This window comes from Carassius carassius, chromosome 23 (genome assembly GCF_963082965.1).
Source record: "Carassius carassius chromosome 23, fCarCar2.1, whole genome shotgun sequence".
Lineage (NCBI taxonomy): Eukaryota > Metazoa > Chordata > Actinopteri > Cypriniformes > Cyprinidae > Carassius > Carassius carassius.
In genome coordinates, this window is record NC_081777.1 from 25,512,752 (window position 1) to 25,526,467 (window position 13,716).

General features: G+C 34.8%; 1 protein-coding gene across 2 annotated transcripts in view; it reads left to right on the top strand.

Moving 5' to 3' along the window:
• Window positions 1–7,919: 7,919 nt before the first annotated feature.
• LOC132101635 (C-Maf-inducing protein-like) overlaps window positions 7,920–13,716 on the top strand; it is a 33,285-nt gene continuing 27,488 nt past the window's right edge. Inside the window, exon 1 of one of the 2 annotated variants that reach the window (XM_059506720.1) lies at window positions 7,920–8,781. In XM_059506720.1, the coding sequence (XP_059362703.1) occupies window positions 8,452–8,781 (330 nt within the window). In that variant the 5' untranslated portion in view covers window positions 7,920–8,451. The remainder of the gene's footprint in view (window positions 8,782–13,716) is intronic. The other variant, XM_059506721.1, reaches the window with a different exon arrangement.

Genomic DNA, 13,716 nt, shown 5'->3' on the forward strand with positions numbered 1-13,716 from the left:
TTTAGTGCTGATAATTAAGCTTAAATTTTAAATTTGCAGTTATATGTATATATTTATAATTTTAAATATAATAATAAATAATACAAACAATAAAATATTTTTATTGTATATCATAATATATATAATACTATATAAAAAATCAATAATTTTAAATGATACATTTTTTTATTATTATTTTAAGTGCTTATATATATACATGTGTGTGTGTGTATATATATTATATATATATATATATATATATATATAAGCACTTAAAATTATAATTTAAAAAAAGGTTATTATTTTAAGTGCTTTATATATATATATATACTTGATCAACTTTGCTAATAAGTACATTCTGCCTTACGAGATGCAAATAAAATACAATAGCCCCATCAGAGTTTCATTTATGGAAAAGAAATGCCGGTAAAAGCCCAGCTGTGGGACTCTTTGTATTGAATTTGGATAACTGTGGACCTGCTCTTGTTCTGAAAAAAGGACCTTATCGAATTAAGCTGTTTTACTATTAAATTGGTTTAATTCACATTTAATTAGTCTCAACAATTAACTTTGGTACTCTTTGTTAATAGTTAAAAAAAGATGTGTTTTCTGATTGGAGGAACACTGGTTTACATTTGTTTAAACTAATACATATGCATTGTATTGTCAAAGTTGAAACCGAATATGGTGGATATTTGCATATTTCATGTGTGTTTCTGGCTGCGTGATGATCTGCCCGTCTTAACTGATCAAATTTTGCTGTTGGTCTCGTATCCAGGGACTCAAAACACCACAGCATGTCAGAAATAGGTGCAAGTTGCTGGTCTCACCCTTATGTGGCGAGATGTATTTTGTGAATGACCTCTGAACTGGCTTTCCTGTCAGTGTGGATGGTTTTGGCATCTGGTGACCCCATTTGTTCTGTGCATGATTCAGCTGCTGCTGTCTGTTCTAACTGAAGGGACAAACATTGCATATTCACCACCATTGAAATGCAATCCAATAGCAAGAATAAATACCACACTTTCATACACTAGACACTATTTTTTTCCTCAAAAATGGCTCAAGCTATGAAAATGTGGTGGTGGGGGGATTTACATTTGTGGTGTTTACACCAATGCACTGGTCACTAGTTTGAAGATGTGCACTATCCAAGGACTGTGTAAATTGTAATTTCTGTATCACCACAAAATGTGCTGTTGTTACTGAAGTTGAAATGCTGTCAAAATGCAGAGTATACCAACTATGCATGATATGTAATGTGTGTTCCTTGCCAAGACTTCACACACAATACATGCTCATGAAAATGATCAACACACTCACTTTACTATAAACATTGTCATGACTCCATTTGCACACCACACTAAAACACTTGGTGTCTGCCAGAACATTGTGATTAATAAATGTAGCACATAATGTTTATATGATACTAAAGGGACATTTTCTCTGTGGAATTCTCATTCCATGTTTGTGATGTTTTGGAGTGCAAGTCAGGCTAAGATTTGCCTCCTAAGGTAATCTTGAAATCTGCCTCGTAATAAAATCTTATGCAGAAGTCAGTGGTGTGTGTTTTATGTGGTTATTATAATATGCATGAAACGAAAGGAAAATTAAAAACTGTTTCTTTCAAAACATGTAAGATCATGAGAATAGTGCCACATCATTTAATAAAATAAATAAAATCTCACTAAATGCTATATGTTTCATATATAATTTTACATAATGTATTATTAAAATAATTGTCATTTTAAATTATTTTATTTTATATATTTATATACAGTAAACATGTATATAAGTGCTAGGCAATGGTTAATCGCATCCAAAATAAAAGTTTTTGTTTATATAACATATGTGTGGACTGTTATTGTGTATATATAAATACACACACACACGCATGTATATATTTAAGAAAAATGTTGTTTATATATTAAATATATTTATATATAATATAAATATATACATGTAAATATTTTCAAAGTATATAATGTATGTGTGTGTCTTTATACATAAGAAATATAAACAGTACACACATATTATATAAACAAAAACCTTTATTTTGGATGTGATTAATCGCAATTGATCATTGACCAATTTTCCACTAAAATAAAATAAAAGACCTGGATGTGGTATTTTGAGAAATTGAAAAGAAATTAAATATGTCATCACAATGCTAATAAATTTTATATTTGCATTAGAAAATTATGGCTCAATACATTTTTATCAATAATTTGATCATAGAAATATTACATTGCCAATAAACACGTTGCCAATAAAATATATATTTTTAATTAAAACATTTAGCATGAAGAATACATCTTTTTATCCTAATTTAATACAGAAAAAAATGGAATATGTTTTTTTCTTTTGATTTTGAGTTGAAATGTTTGTGTGAAAGCATGCTTTATGGCTTAAGCAATACACTGCCTTTCACACCAGTAACTTTAAAATATTTCAGTTGGTTTAAAGTTCTACCAGTATTTAATATTGATTCCTCTGTTATAGAGATTAAAAATTAGCGAGAGGAATTTCATCAGAAAGGTGATGATAGGTATTCACTCAGCACTGTACACAAGTCATAATGACGTCTTGTAAAACTGAAAAATGCAGGGGAATTTAGTGTCTCTTTAGCATGTCTTGATTGTTGCATAACTCTGGTATGTTACCTAAGTTTGGGATTTTAATGCGTAATGGGTGTCTCTGTCTCATCAAAAGGTGTGTCTATGAATGTGTTGGATCTTGTGTGTGTGTGTGTGTGTGTGTGTGTGCGTATGAATAGGGATTAACAGGATTACTGAAGATAAACAGGATGAGGTAAATTTGCCCAAACTGGGCTGCTCATATGACAAGACTTACATTTAACCAGAGATCTTGTGACTTTGGTCATGGCTAGTGCTGCTCAAACAGGCACGCTGGGTCAGTTTTGAATAGTAGACTTCCTAACGTCCTTTGTGACCCCAGATCATACCTGCAAATCATTTGTGTGTATGAAAAAGTGCAGCTGTTGATTTCCAAATCTACCTCATACTCCATGTTGGCTTTGATGTCTTTAATAAGATCATTTCAATAAGTCATTTTATAGATAAGTTAAATACTACAATAGTTTTTATTAATATTTTAAATGGTAAGTTCACCCAAAAATGAAAACTCTGTCATACGTATCCTCGTGTCATTCCAAATCCATAAGACCTTTGTTCATCTATGGAACACAAATTAAGATATTTTTGATGAAATCCAAGAGCTTTCTGACTCTGCATTAGCAGAACAATGTAACTAAAACATTCCCAGACCCAGAAATGTATCAAGGACGTTGTTAAAATACTACATGTGACATCAGTGGTTCAACCATAATATACAAAGCTACGAAAATACTTTTTGTGCGGAAAGAAAACTACGAAAAATAACGACTTTATTCAACAATTCTTCTCCTCCTCGTCCCATCCTCCGCCACTGTGGAGAGTACAGTGATGTATGAAAACAAAGCCTATTTTGGACAATTCATATTTTTGAATTATGACAGTAATTTCATAACAAATAAATCTTCCCCCATTCTTGCTGTACTATAAATGCTGTAATACAAAAAATATATATATAATTCTTAAAACTATGCAAAAATAAAATATTAAATAAGGGATTTTTATATGTTATTCTTTAAATGTATAAAATTCTTTTTACATTGTGGTAGTATTTATTGTACTGCCTTTAATTTGTGCAGATTACAATAAAAATATTTTCATTATAAGTTCTTTTGCCTTTGTTTTTCTTCTGTTTTTACTGTGCAATACGGTAACAAAAGAAGTGTCACAGTTGAGAATCATGAGAGGGGAAAACCTAAAATGTAAAACGAAACTTGGATGAAATGTGCTTTATTTTCATGAAAATACCATAACGTCATAAAAGTTTTAATGGTCCTAAAATAGACTTCACTTCGGGGGGCTGACACTTTGTAAATGAACCCACTACGCATCTTTAATAAAAAAGTCACTTGCGTACAAGATGGTTTTCCTGTAAAGGCCTCATCATCAAAGAACTAAACAACCACAGACAGCTGTTTCACTTTCAGCTTAAGTTTACAGTGACTCTGTGACTCTTTTTGCAGTTTGTGACCAACTGTTGCATATATGGTCCAAACAAGCAACTTTTTGCAATCCGTCGGTCAGACTGAGTAATGCGAGTATGACGGAAAAAGACCAGAGCAAAAATATTCTCTCTCCCAGTTGGAGTGCACGCAAACCTCATTTGAATGTAGCTGAAGTTATTTCAACACCTCTTACATCAACTCACCATGTTCACTGACAACATAAACAAAATACTTCCTGATTCGACTTGTGAATGACTTTGCACGGCCTGATTCACTTCCTCATCAAGGGGCTAGTCAGGAGGCATGCAGATCAATTTGATTGAGGAAGTAAAGGGTTGCAGTTTGCATTTCTTACCCACCATTTTGGTTGCTTACACAGCATAACATTACCACAGTATTCCCAGCAGGGATGTGATGCCTTCATCCCAGCAACCAATGCATGAAACAAGCCGTCAGCAAAAAGACAGGGCAGTGTGTGAATGTTTAGATCTTTCCTTTGGGATTAATCAGACCAGTATCAGTCCTTGAGGTGGTGATCTCATTCCCTGTATTGTCTCCAAAGACCATGCATCCTTTATATCAGCAGAATTCACTGTGTAAGACACAACAGTCCCACCCTCTACAAGTATGTCCTCAGGAATGGTTGTGTGGTTGTGTGGGTCAAACTTGTTAAAGGAACACATCATCTAAAAATGAATTTCGCCATTATTTACTCACCCTCATGTTAAAACAAACTCGCTTGACTGTCTTCTGTGGAAAGTGAGCTTCAGAAGAATGTTCGGCTCGTTATTTTATAATAAAAGTGTGACATTTTCCTGAGTAGGATATTCTGAAGAACGAAAGTTATACAGACTCGGACCAATTGTATTACTGAATATAATAAATGTGTGAAATTTCAATAATGGGATATTCAATAAAGAAAGTTATACAGGCTTAGATTATAATAAAAGTGTGAAATGTTATAATGAAAAAGAGTGATTTAAAAAAGAAGTCATGTTTGGACCAATTATATTACTGAATATAATTAATGTGTGAAATTTTATGTAAATGAGTGACAAAGATATTCTTATAAAGAAAGTCGAACAGACTAATAGAAGTGTAAAGTTCTACTGTATATGGAAAAAGTGACTAAAGAAAGTCACACAGGCTTGGACTTATAGTATTACTGAATATTTGAAAAAATTAAATTTTACTATATGGAAATGAGTGACTCTTATGAAAGAAAGTTATACAGGCAAGGACTGATTGTATTATTGAATATAAAAAAGGTGTGAAATTTTTACTATATGGAAAAGAGTGACTCTTCTTATGAAAGAACGTCATAAAGGTAAGGACCGATTATATTATTGAATATAGTAAGAGTGTGAAATTTTATTATGGGAAAGAGTGACTCTTAAAAAAGAAAAGTCATGTTTGGACCAATTATATTATTAAATATAATAAATGTGTGAAATTTTCCTATATGTAAAATAGTGTCAATGATTTTCTAAAGAAAGAAAGTCATACAAGTTTGGAATGATTATATTACTAAAAAATAAAAAAGTATTAGTATATTTAATATATTAAAAAGAGTGATATTCTTTAGAAATAAATTCAAACAGATTTGGATTGACATAATTGAAAGATGACATATTGTTAGTTTCATGATATATATTTCTTTATGTAAAACAAATCAGTTCCGCCAGTGCACTACAGTCAATGACAAAACGAAAGCGCAGATAAAAATCTCACTTCCCTTTAACTTGCTGATACAAAGACCGTTTCATAAGTCATTTTCATCTGAGCACTGGTGCATTTCAGTGAAAGATTTTACCACTTGGAAATCTGGAAGTGTATGAACAAGCATTATCATCTGCTCTGCACCACCATGGCTCATTCTGATAAAAGATGTTGTCACTAATGCGTTAGGAAAGATTACAAGCACAATAACAATGTTGTCAGAGGCGGGGGAGTATTCATTTTTGTGACTGAGGCTTTGTTTAGAGTGTGGGTGGGCCTGCTTGGTTCTGCCTCCCAAGAAATCTAGTGCACTTCATGCAGAATGAGAGCAAGTGGTCAGAAGTATCCCAGTTGAATAAATATCTAACTCAAATGACCAAATGTGGGCCTATTTATTTTCAGACTTTGGTGTATTAGCCAAACAAAAGTCGGATGGAGGGCTGTGAACTGCAACAATTATCAAACTTCTTAATTTTGCTGGCATATTAATGAAAATATAAATGCTTGTATGTTAGAATCAAGCTCAATTGCTTTCAAAAGTATACTAAATGGCGATGACACATTTTGGTAATTCTCCTCCAATCTCTAAAAATAACATCATCATCATACTGTTTATAGTATCTGTTAAGTACAGAAAGGAAAACAATACAGAGTAAAAAAAGAAGAAAAGAAAATGGCAATAAGGAGCTGGTTCCCATACAATTTACCCCGCTATTGAAGCAGTTAGCAGCAAAAGGTCAATGTGCATCTAGTGAGCAGTATTTTTTATTTTTTATTGCACTTTTGCAGAATGTGACTTTGAATAATACCCACATTCTAAGAAATTAATATAGGCCTATTTGATTTCTTGTTCATGGAAACACACACACACAAAACATTTAAGAACAGGTACAAGGTATGCCCATTCTCCTCTAAAACAATTTTTTTATGCAGTTGAACTGGTTATATATTACGAAAACTTGTGAACCACAGGACAGATGGCACATCTTCAGCAACAGAGTCGCCTTACAGAATGAATGTGTACAGAAAATGACAGTATAGACATAAACTCTGCTTCCACTATGGCAAGCTAATTTAACATTTCCTTTATTTTTAAGTATCCAATATAGTTACTTATGCTTTACGATTTTATTTTTACTTACTATTTATTAGAACCTATCTATATCTGAAAATTGATATAAAATGAAAGGGCACAAATCTGCAATTTGTTTGCCAGCAGAATGATATACTTTCTTGTTTATTGAACCTTAAAAAAATTTTTTTTACGTTTTTTTTGCAACAATGACAAAACAATGTCAGAATTGTGAGATATATACTCAGAATTGTAATTGCAATTGTAATTGTAATTGAGCTTGCAATTCTGAGAAGAAAAGTCCAAACTGTGAAATATAAACTCACAATTGGTAGAAAAGTACTAAAAAATAGAATTGCAGGCTATAAACTTAGAATTCTAAGATATAAACTCAAAACTCTTATTTTTCGCAATTCTGAGTTTATCTATCAATTCAGAATTCAGAATTGTGAGACAAAAGTGAAAGTTATATATATATATATAAATGTATTTATATATATATTAGGGCTGGTCCGAATTGCATTTTTTGAGCTTCGAAGCTTCAGTAGTAATCAACACCAAATATTCAAGCTTCAGAGGGAGGGAGCTTGACATATTTTTGTCTCAACATCATGTCTACACCATAGCGAAACAAATTCCTGACTGTAAACTGCTGCTGCGTTCTATGATGTACTGACACATTTCATATGATATTCAATTTGGCTCTCTCTCTATATATAAGCTACAGGTAGGCTATATATACAAACATACATTTTTAACTTCAATATGTGTCACTACAGTGATAGTAAGTAGTAAAAGGAGTAAAAAAAAGAAAATGAATAAGTATGGTACTAACACACAATCAGAGTACATTTTAACCACTATTTTAGTACGCCATAGTAGGCTAGTGTGAAATTGAAAAGGTATACCATCATAATTCGACTGCATCCAAGAAATTAAAAAACGAGTATTTGCTATGTAAAATCGATTCTATAAATGCTAAAACGGTTTGCCATATGCCCTCTTTCTTTTCACCATTTTGCTCAAGAGAAGGGAAGTGCGCGCTCCCTATCAAACAGAGACGCGCATCCGTTCGCCTCCCCATTGACGTCACTCCCGTATCACATGAACGAGCCGGGACCAATCCACACGCAGCCCTATCGAAGCACTCGGTTCCTCCGCCGAGATAGGGAGGAAAAAGAAAGAAAAGGGAACCATGACTCCGAGCATCTGAAGAGCAAATAAATTTGAACGAAGCTTGGATCTTTTACCTGGTTACGGTTTCATATTCGGAGCAGGAAGAAGAATAAAAATATGTAAGTTAGTGGAGAGAGACGGAATGGATACGACAATGGCTCGAACATATTGAATAGCCCTCGACGCTCAAAGGAAAGACATTAACATATACTTAAACGAACCTTCTTCATCTTGACGGACTTATTTAATGGCTTCAATCCTCTCCGTCACCGACCCTTGTCTTTTCCGTCGCGCTGTTGAGGTCGAGTCAGGGTGGATCGCGTAAACCTCTATATGACAAACACTGGAAATACCATTAATCGGCTTCGAAATCAAAAGACAGCCACTAGATCTGATTCAACGCCGTCGATTTTCGCTGAGGGGAATCATGGATTTTAACGGGAGCGGTGGGGGAAACGAGCTGCACAACAATCAGTTTTATCCGTCCGAAGAGAGTAAGCCTCTGCTGGGGGAAATGTCCGCGCAGCAGCCGCCGCCGGAGGGGAATAATAATCACAAAGCGGGGCCCTGTTTCAAGAGGAGCCTTCTACACAGCAGCAGCGGCATGAGATACAAACTGCTCCAGGAGGGGGACATCCAGGTGTGCGTGGTCAAGCACCCGCGGACCTTCCTCAGTAAGCTCCTCACCTCCAAATTTTTACGGAGGTGGGAGCCGCACCACCTCACCTTGACGGACAGCAGCCTGATGTCTGCCACGGTAAGAACCGCTCTGCATCATTTTGTGCTCCGTATTCAGTATGTAATCTGTTCATTATGTACAAAGTAGGAAGTGCAACAAATATTGTACACGTAATGGCAATTTAGACAGCGAAAGCAAAAATACACTTAAGTACAGCAGCACAAAACATTAATTAAAAATCCAATAATTACGCTGATATTGAAATCCTACATTTAGAAATGGAAGAACTCTTAAAAAGAACAGGAAGTTATTTATCTGACGTTTTTATTTTATGGCATGGTCTTGCTTTCCAGCAGCATTCCAAAAACATGGTTTTTAAAATGTAGATAATTTGGTGAACAGTTGACTCAAAAACAAAAAACAAAAAAAAAACTTAATATTGAGCGGATGTGTTTCGAAATAGATCTGAAAACACACAGTGACGTCATAATAATAACAGCTTCCTCTCTGTTATTTCCCGTTTTCCGGGTTTATGTATTATGATTTGTCATTTGATATGGTCATCTATGAAATTAGGGCCTATTTCATTTCGGGGGGAAAAATGTGTTTAAGGGTAAAGAAACTGCATTGCACCACTTCAAGCTAACTTAAATACCCAAATTTTAGTATAGACCTTATATATTGATAAAGCTGTTTGTGTTATACTGTTCCTTTAGCCATACAAGGTCACATTAGTGTGTTTTAGAAAGATAATTTAATCCTGATATTTCTATAGATGTCCAGTTTTCCATTATCTGTTGTGCATTGTACAAAGTCATATTAAGAGACGAGTTCACACAATAACAGGAAGATGACATTTGTTTATTTCAGAAATTTAGCATCATTTTAAGATGGGAGAGTTTTGATGATTACGTGATTGATGCCTAACTTTTGGACACTTGAAATGCTTTTAATAGAGTGAAGTGCTTACATTTATTTCCATTTCAATCTAAAGATGAGTGTTTGTTAATATCAAGGAGAAGGTGTTGGCTGTAAAAACAAACAGTGAAAGCTGGTGTCAGCTCTTGTTTGTCAAAGCCACTGTTGACATATGTTCATGAGGTACACAAAAGCACTCTGCATTATTTAACAAATGAGTTGTCATTTCCAAATACCATGATCAGAGTCCAGCGTATTGGAAAATGTATCATAAATAAAAGTAATTCAGATGCTCACAGGGGGTTTTCAACCAGTAAAAACCCAGGGACCTCCACCCAGACTCAGCCAATGACTAGGATGATTAGGAATATTAAGTTTAATGACATTTTTCATGGACTTCTGATTGAAAACCCTAAAAATAGAATTCGAATTAAGTTTTTCTTTTTCCACTTTGTAACTATGTTTAAGGTTTTAGAACCTACTACGTTCTGCATGCAGTGTCATGAAGATGTTTTTGTAGGTCAGCAGAGTTATTCAAATAATATAAGAGTGCTTTGCAGGTGCAGTAAGATGTGTCAGAGTTGAATTGTTGTCAGTGGAGATGATGTTTTAGACTAGTGTTGTCACGGTACCAAAATTTCAGTATTCGGTACCAATACCAGTGAAAATCCACGGTTCTCGGTCCCAATTTCGGTACCAAAGTAAAACACAAAAATATGCTAATTAAAAAAAAAAAACCTTTTTATCACTAAAAATAAAACCAATGCCATTCTTTATACTTATTTACAATTGTGTTTAAAGTTCCTCTACAAGTAATATAATTATGAAAAACAGTAAACAAGTTTCACCCAAATTTGACTTGTCTTTTAATTTGTGAAATTTAAACACATTTTATTTTTTGGTAAATAAAGGGGATTTGCTATTAAAATTAAAACATGTAAGAAATATTTTGTGATTAATTTTTAATTAACAGTAGTAGCAGTATCACATACATTTTACAAAATAATAGTAATATTTCTAGCACAATGCCTTTATGTAAAAATGAATTTGTAATGAATGCATATTTGTCATTTATCTGAACTTAAGACTGGTGGTGATGCTTAAGACATTTTTGTTCATTGAGGGTTTCTGTAAAAAAAAAATAGTAATAGATCATAATAATTATTATTAAAAGATAACAATACTACTAATTCTACTACTAATTCTACTACCATACTAACAATATACAATGCACTATGAATTGATGAGCTGCTGGGTTCATGAATATTAATCACGTTGTCTGCGTTCGGTCGATCTGATTTGCTGAAATCAAAACAGGGACGGTAAAAGATGAGCGCCAGCCAATGAAATTGCCATTTGCGCATTAGCTCCGCCCACTACCGGAGAAACCGGCACATCATCTGCTTGTTCGAAAATATGAATAATTCTAAATGAACTACATTATTTTGACAGGAGAAGACAACAAAGAATATAGTTTACATGTAGCATGTCGATTCAGCGTGGTAAGACTCTCGCTCTCTCTCTTTGCATGTGTGAGAAACAGAGCTATCAGCAAAGCGACGGCGAGTCGTGCTCCTTCACACAGAGTTTACAGTTCGGCAAATACCATAGACAGTAAAAGAGGCAAATACAGGTGTACTGTGCGTCCATTGAGATGAATTGAAAAGTACAGATCGCTTGATGGAGAGAGAACTCTGAAGCGCTCAGAGCTCAGCGAGTGAAAATATATCTGCGCCAATCTTATAATAGCCTCGAACACACACACACTGGCGAGTAAAATCTAAGAATTGATTAGCCAATGCCTAACAATAGACATAATTTACTCGCCCTTAGTAAAATTTATTCACATATGCGAGTGATTTACTCACAATGTAGAGGCTGTTTTGACGTGAATACCTTTAAATTGACACTGGTTTTACTCAAATGAAACAGTAAAATGCTTGTGAAGTGAACAGTTTTGGTGATGTTGTATGTCCTCATTACTGCAAGCGTCATGCGCTTCAGTCTATGTAGTAAACAAACCATTCATTCACACAGAGAAGCGCAAAACATGCAGGATGCAGATTTCAACCAACTTTTGCAGCTTAACATTTACAGATACTGGTTCATATGGAGATTTGATTTGATTCATTTATGCTAACTTTGACAAATTCCGTGACTGTCCATATTAAAATGTAAGTTTCATTTTCATGACTGGATTTTGAGATTCCGTCCGCGTGTTCTGCTTCGCGGAAATCATAGCGCTGTATGCATCCAGAACCGGGTTTGAACGGGTCCTCGGTACTACCGGTACTTAAAGAAACCTGGTACCGTGACATTTTAATTTTTTTAGTACCGACTTGGTACCGAAGTACCGGGTCTTTTGACAACACTATTTTGTCCACGTGTCCGTGTTTTCTTTTTATTTTCCTTGCTGATGTTTACTCTGCAAATTCTAAGCCTCATCTGATGCTCAGATATTCAAAAACATCACTGCATACATCTTAATTGCTGCTCAAGAGGCTTATCTATGGAAAAGTATAGTGTCACGGTCACAATGGATTCACCCACCTGGGAGATTTCTGGGAATCCACTCAATGGTGGTTATTTTTAAAAAGAAAAAACACAAAACTGCACAGGCAGTGACCCGTTATTCATCGATGTTTGGTTTGCATGTGGAGAGGACAGTCATGTTTTACCCTCTGCCTGTTTCGGATGAGTAAATTGTATCTCTGATGTGCTGATGGAGTCTTGAAGAGAATCTCTCCACTCAGGACATCCTCACACAGGATGCCATCATCAAATGGCTGATTAAATTAAAGGTTTACATTTTACAGCTATATTTCATTGTTCTGATATGATCGAATTAGCCGTTGACTTCTTCCTGAAATGAATGCTTCAGAATGAATTAGATTGCTTGTTTAACAACGGTCTGACTGTCGGATGGAGCTCAGCCGCTGACACTGAGAGGCCCTCGGGATTTCGGAGGCTAGCTGAGATTAACCTAAGCCAAACATAGACCGTATGTTTATGTTTGTAACTATATGCGGTCGTTTTGCAGAGGTTTATGTCATTTGGAAGTGTTTACAGAATAACAAATAAAAAGTTAGGATACTTCTAGTACTTTGACAGTCCTGTCACTCAGTATTGGTTTTCTCCTACAGTTGCAAGGTCTCTAGTAGATGTTTAGCTAGTGACCCGTGCTCAGTTGACCGTAGCTAATGGAGGTAGTTGTCTGTGGCTAATGGTCTCTTTTGGCAAAGACTAGCCTGTTTGTGATTCTACTGTGAATCGAAGCATTGTGCATCAGAAAGAGGTCAGTATATCAACATAAAGGCCTTATTGTTGATGATAAGTTCGATTTGGATGGTTTGGTTTCCTCACCTGGTGTGTTTTCCAGCACAAACCTTGCTAGGGTGTCATTTGGGTTTAAATTCCTTTATCTCGCTCGTATGTTCTTAAAATATTTGACCTCATTTGATTTGTAGATGTAGCACATGACGGCTGTCCGATGATAAATGTCTTTTTTTCCCCGAAAGATTCCAGGTTTTTTTTTTTTTTTTTTATGATTTTCTTAAGAACTCGTGGGCTTAGTGTAGACAAAACATTTGGCATTTTGATAGCATATTTTGATAAGTGTAGTCAGCTCTGTGGAAAATGATCTCACTAGAAGATATGAAAGACATGAGTCACCCTCATCTCTATTAGCTCTTTTAGACTAAATCTTATTTTCGTAACAGCAAGCCATTATAAATACTTCCTGTCACTCTTTCGTTAAAAGCCCTACCTCTAAAGGCACATATGCTGATGCCCTCAAGCGCACAATTTTGTTTGTGTTGCAGACTATAGTTGTTCAAGTCAGTTCTGTTAATTAGATGAAGGACCAGATGAGACAACATCCCTTTTAGGTCATAACATGTCCTCTGTATAAACAATGCACAGAAAGGTGAGAGCTGCACGACTGTTTTTAGGTGGGTGTTTTGCTATTTCGTGATTGGGTTAGATGCTGAACACCTGGGTACATATGAAATGATATTAACAAACACAACTGAGTACAGAAAGCTTCACGTCTGTCGCGTTTTGAGCAATACTGATGACTAAAGCTGAAAAAGTCTG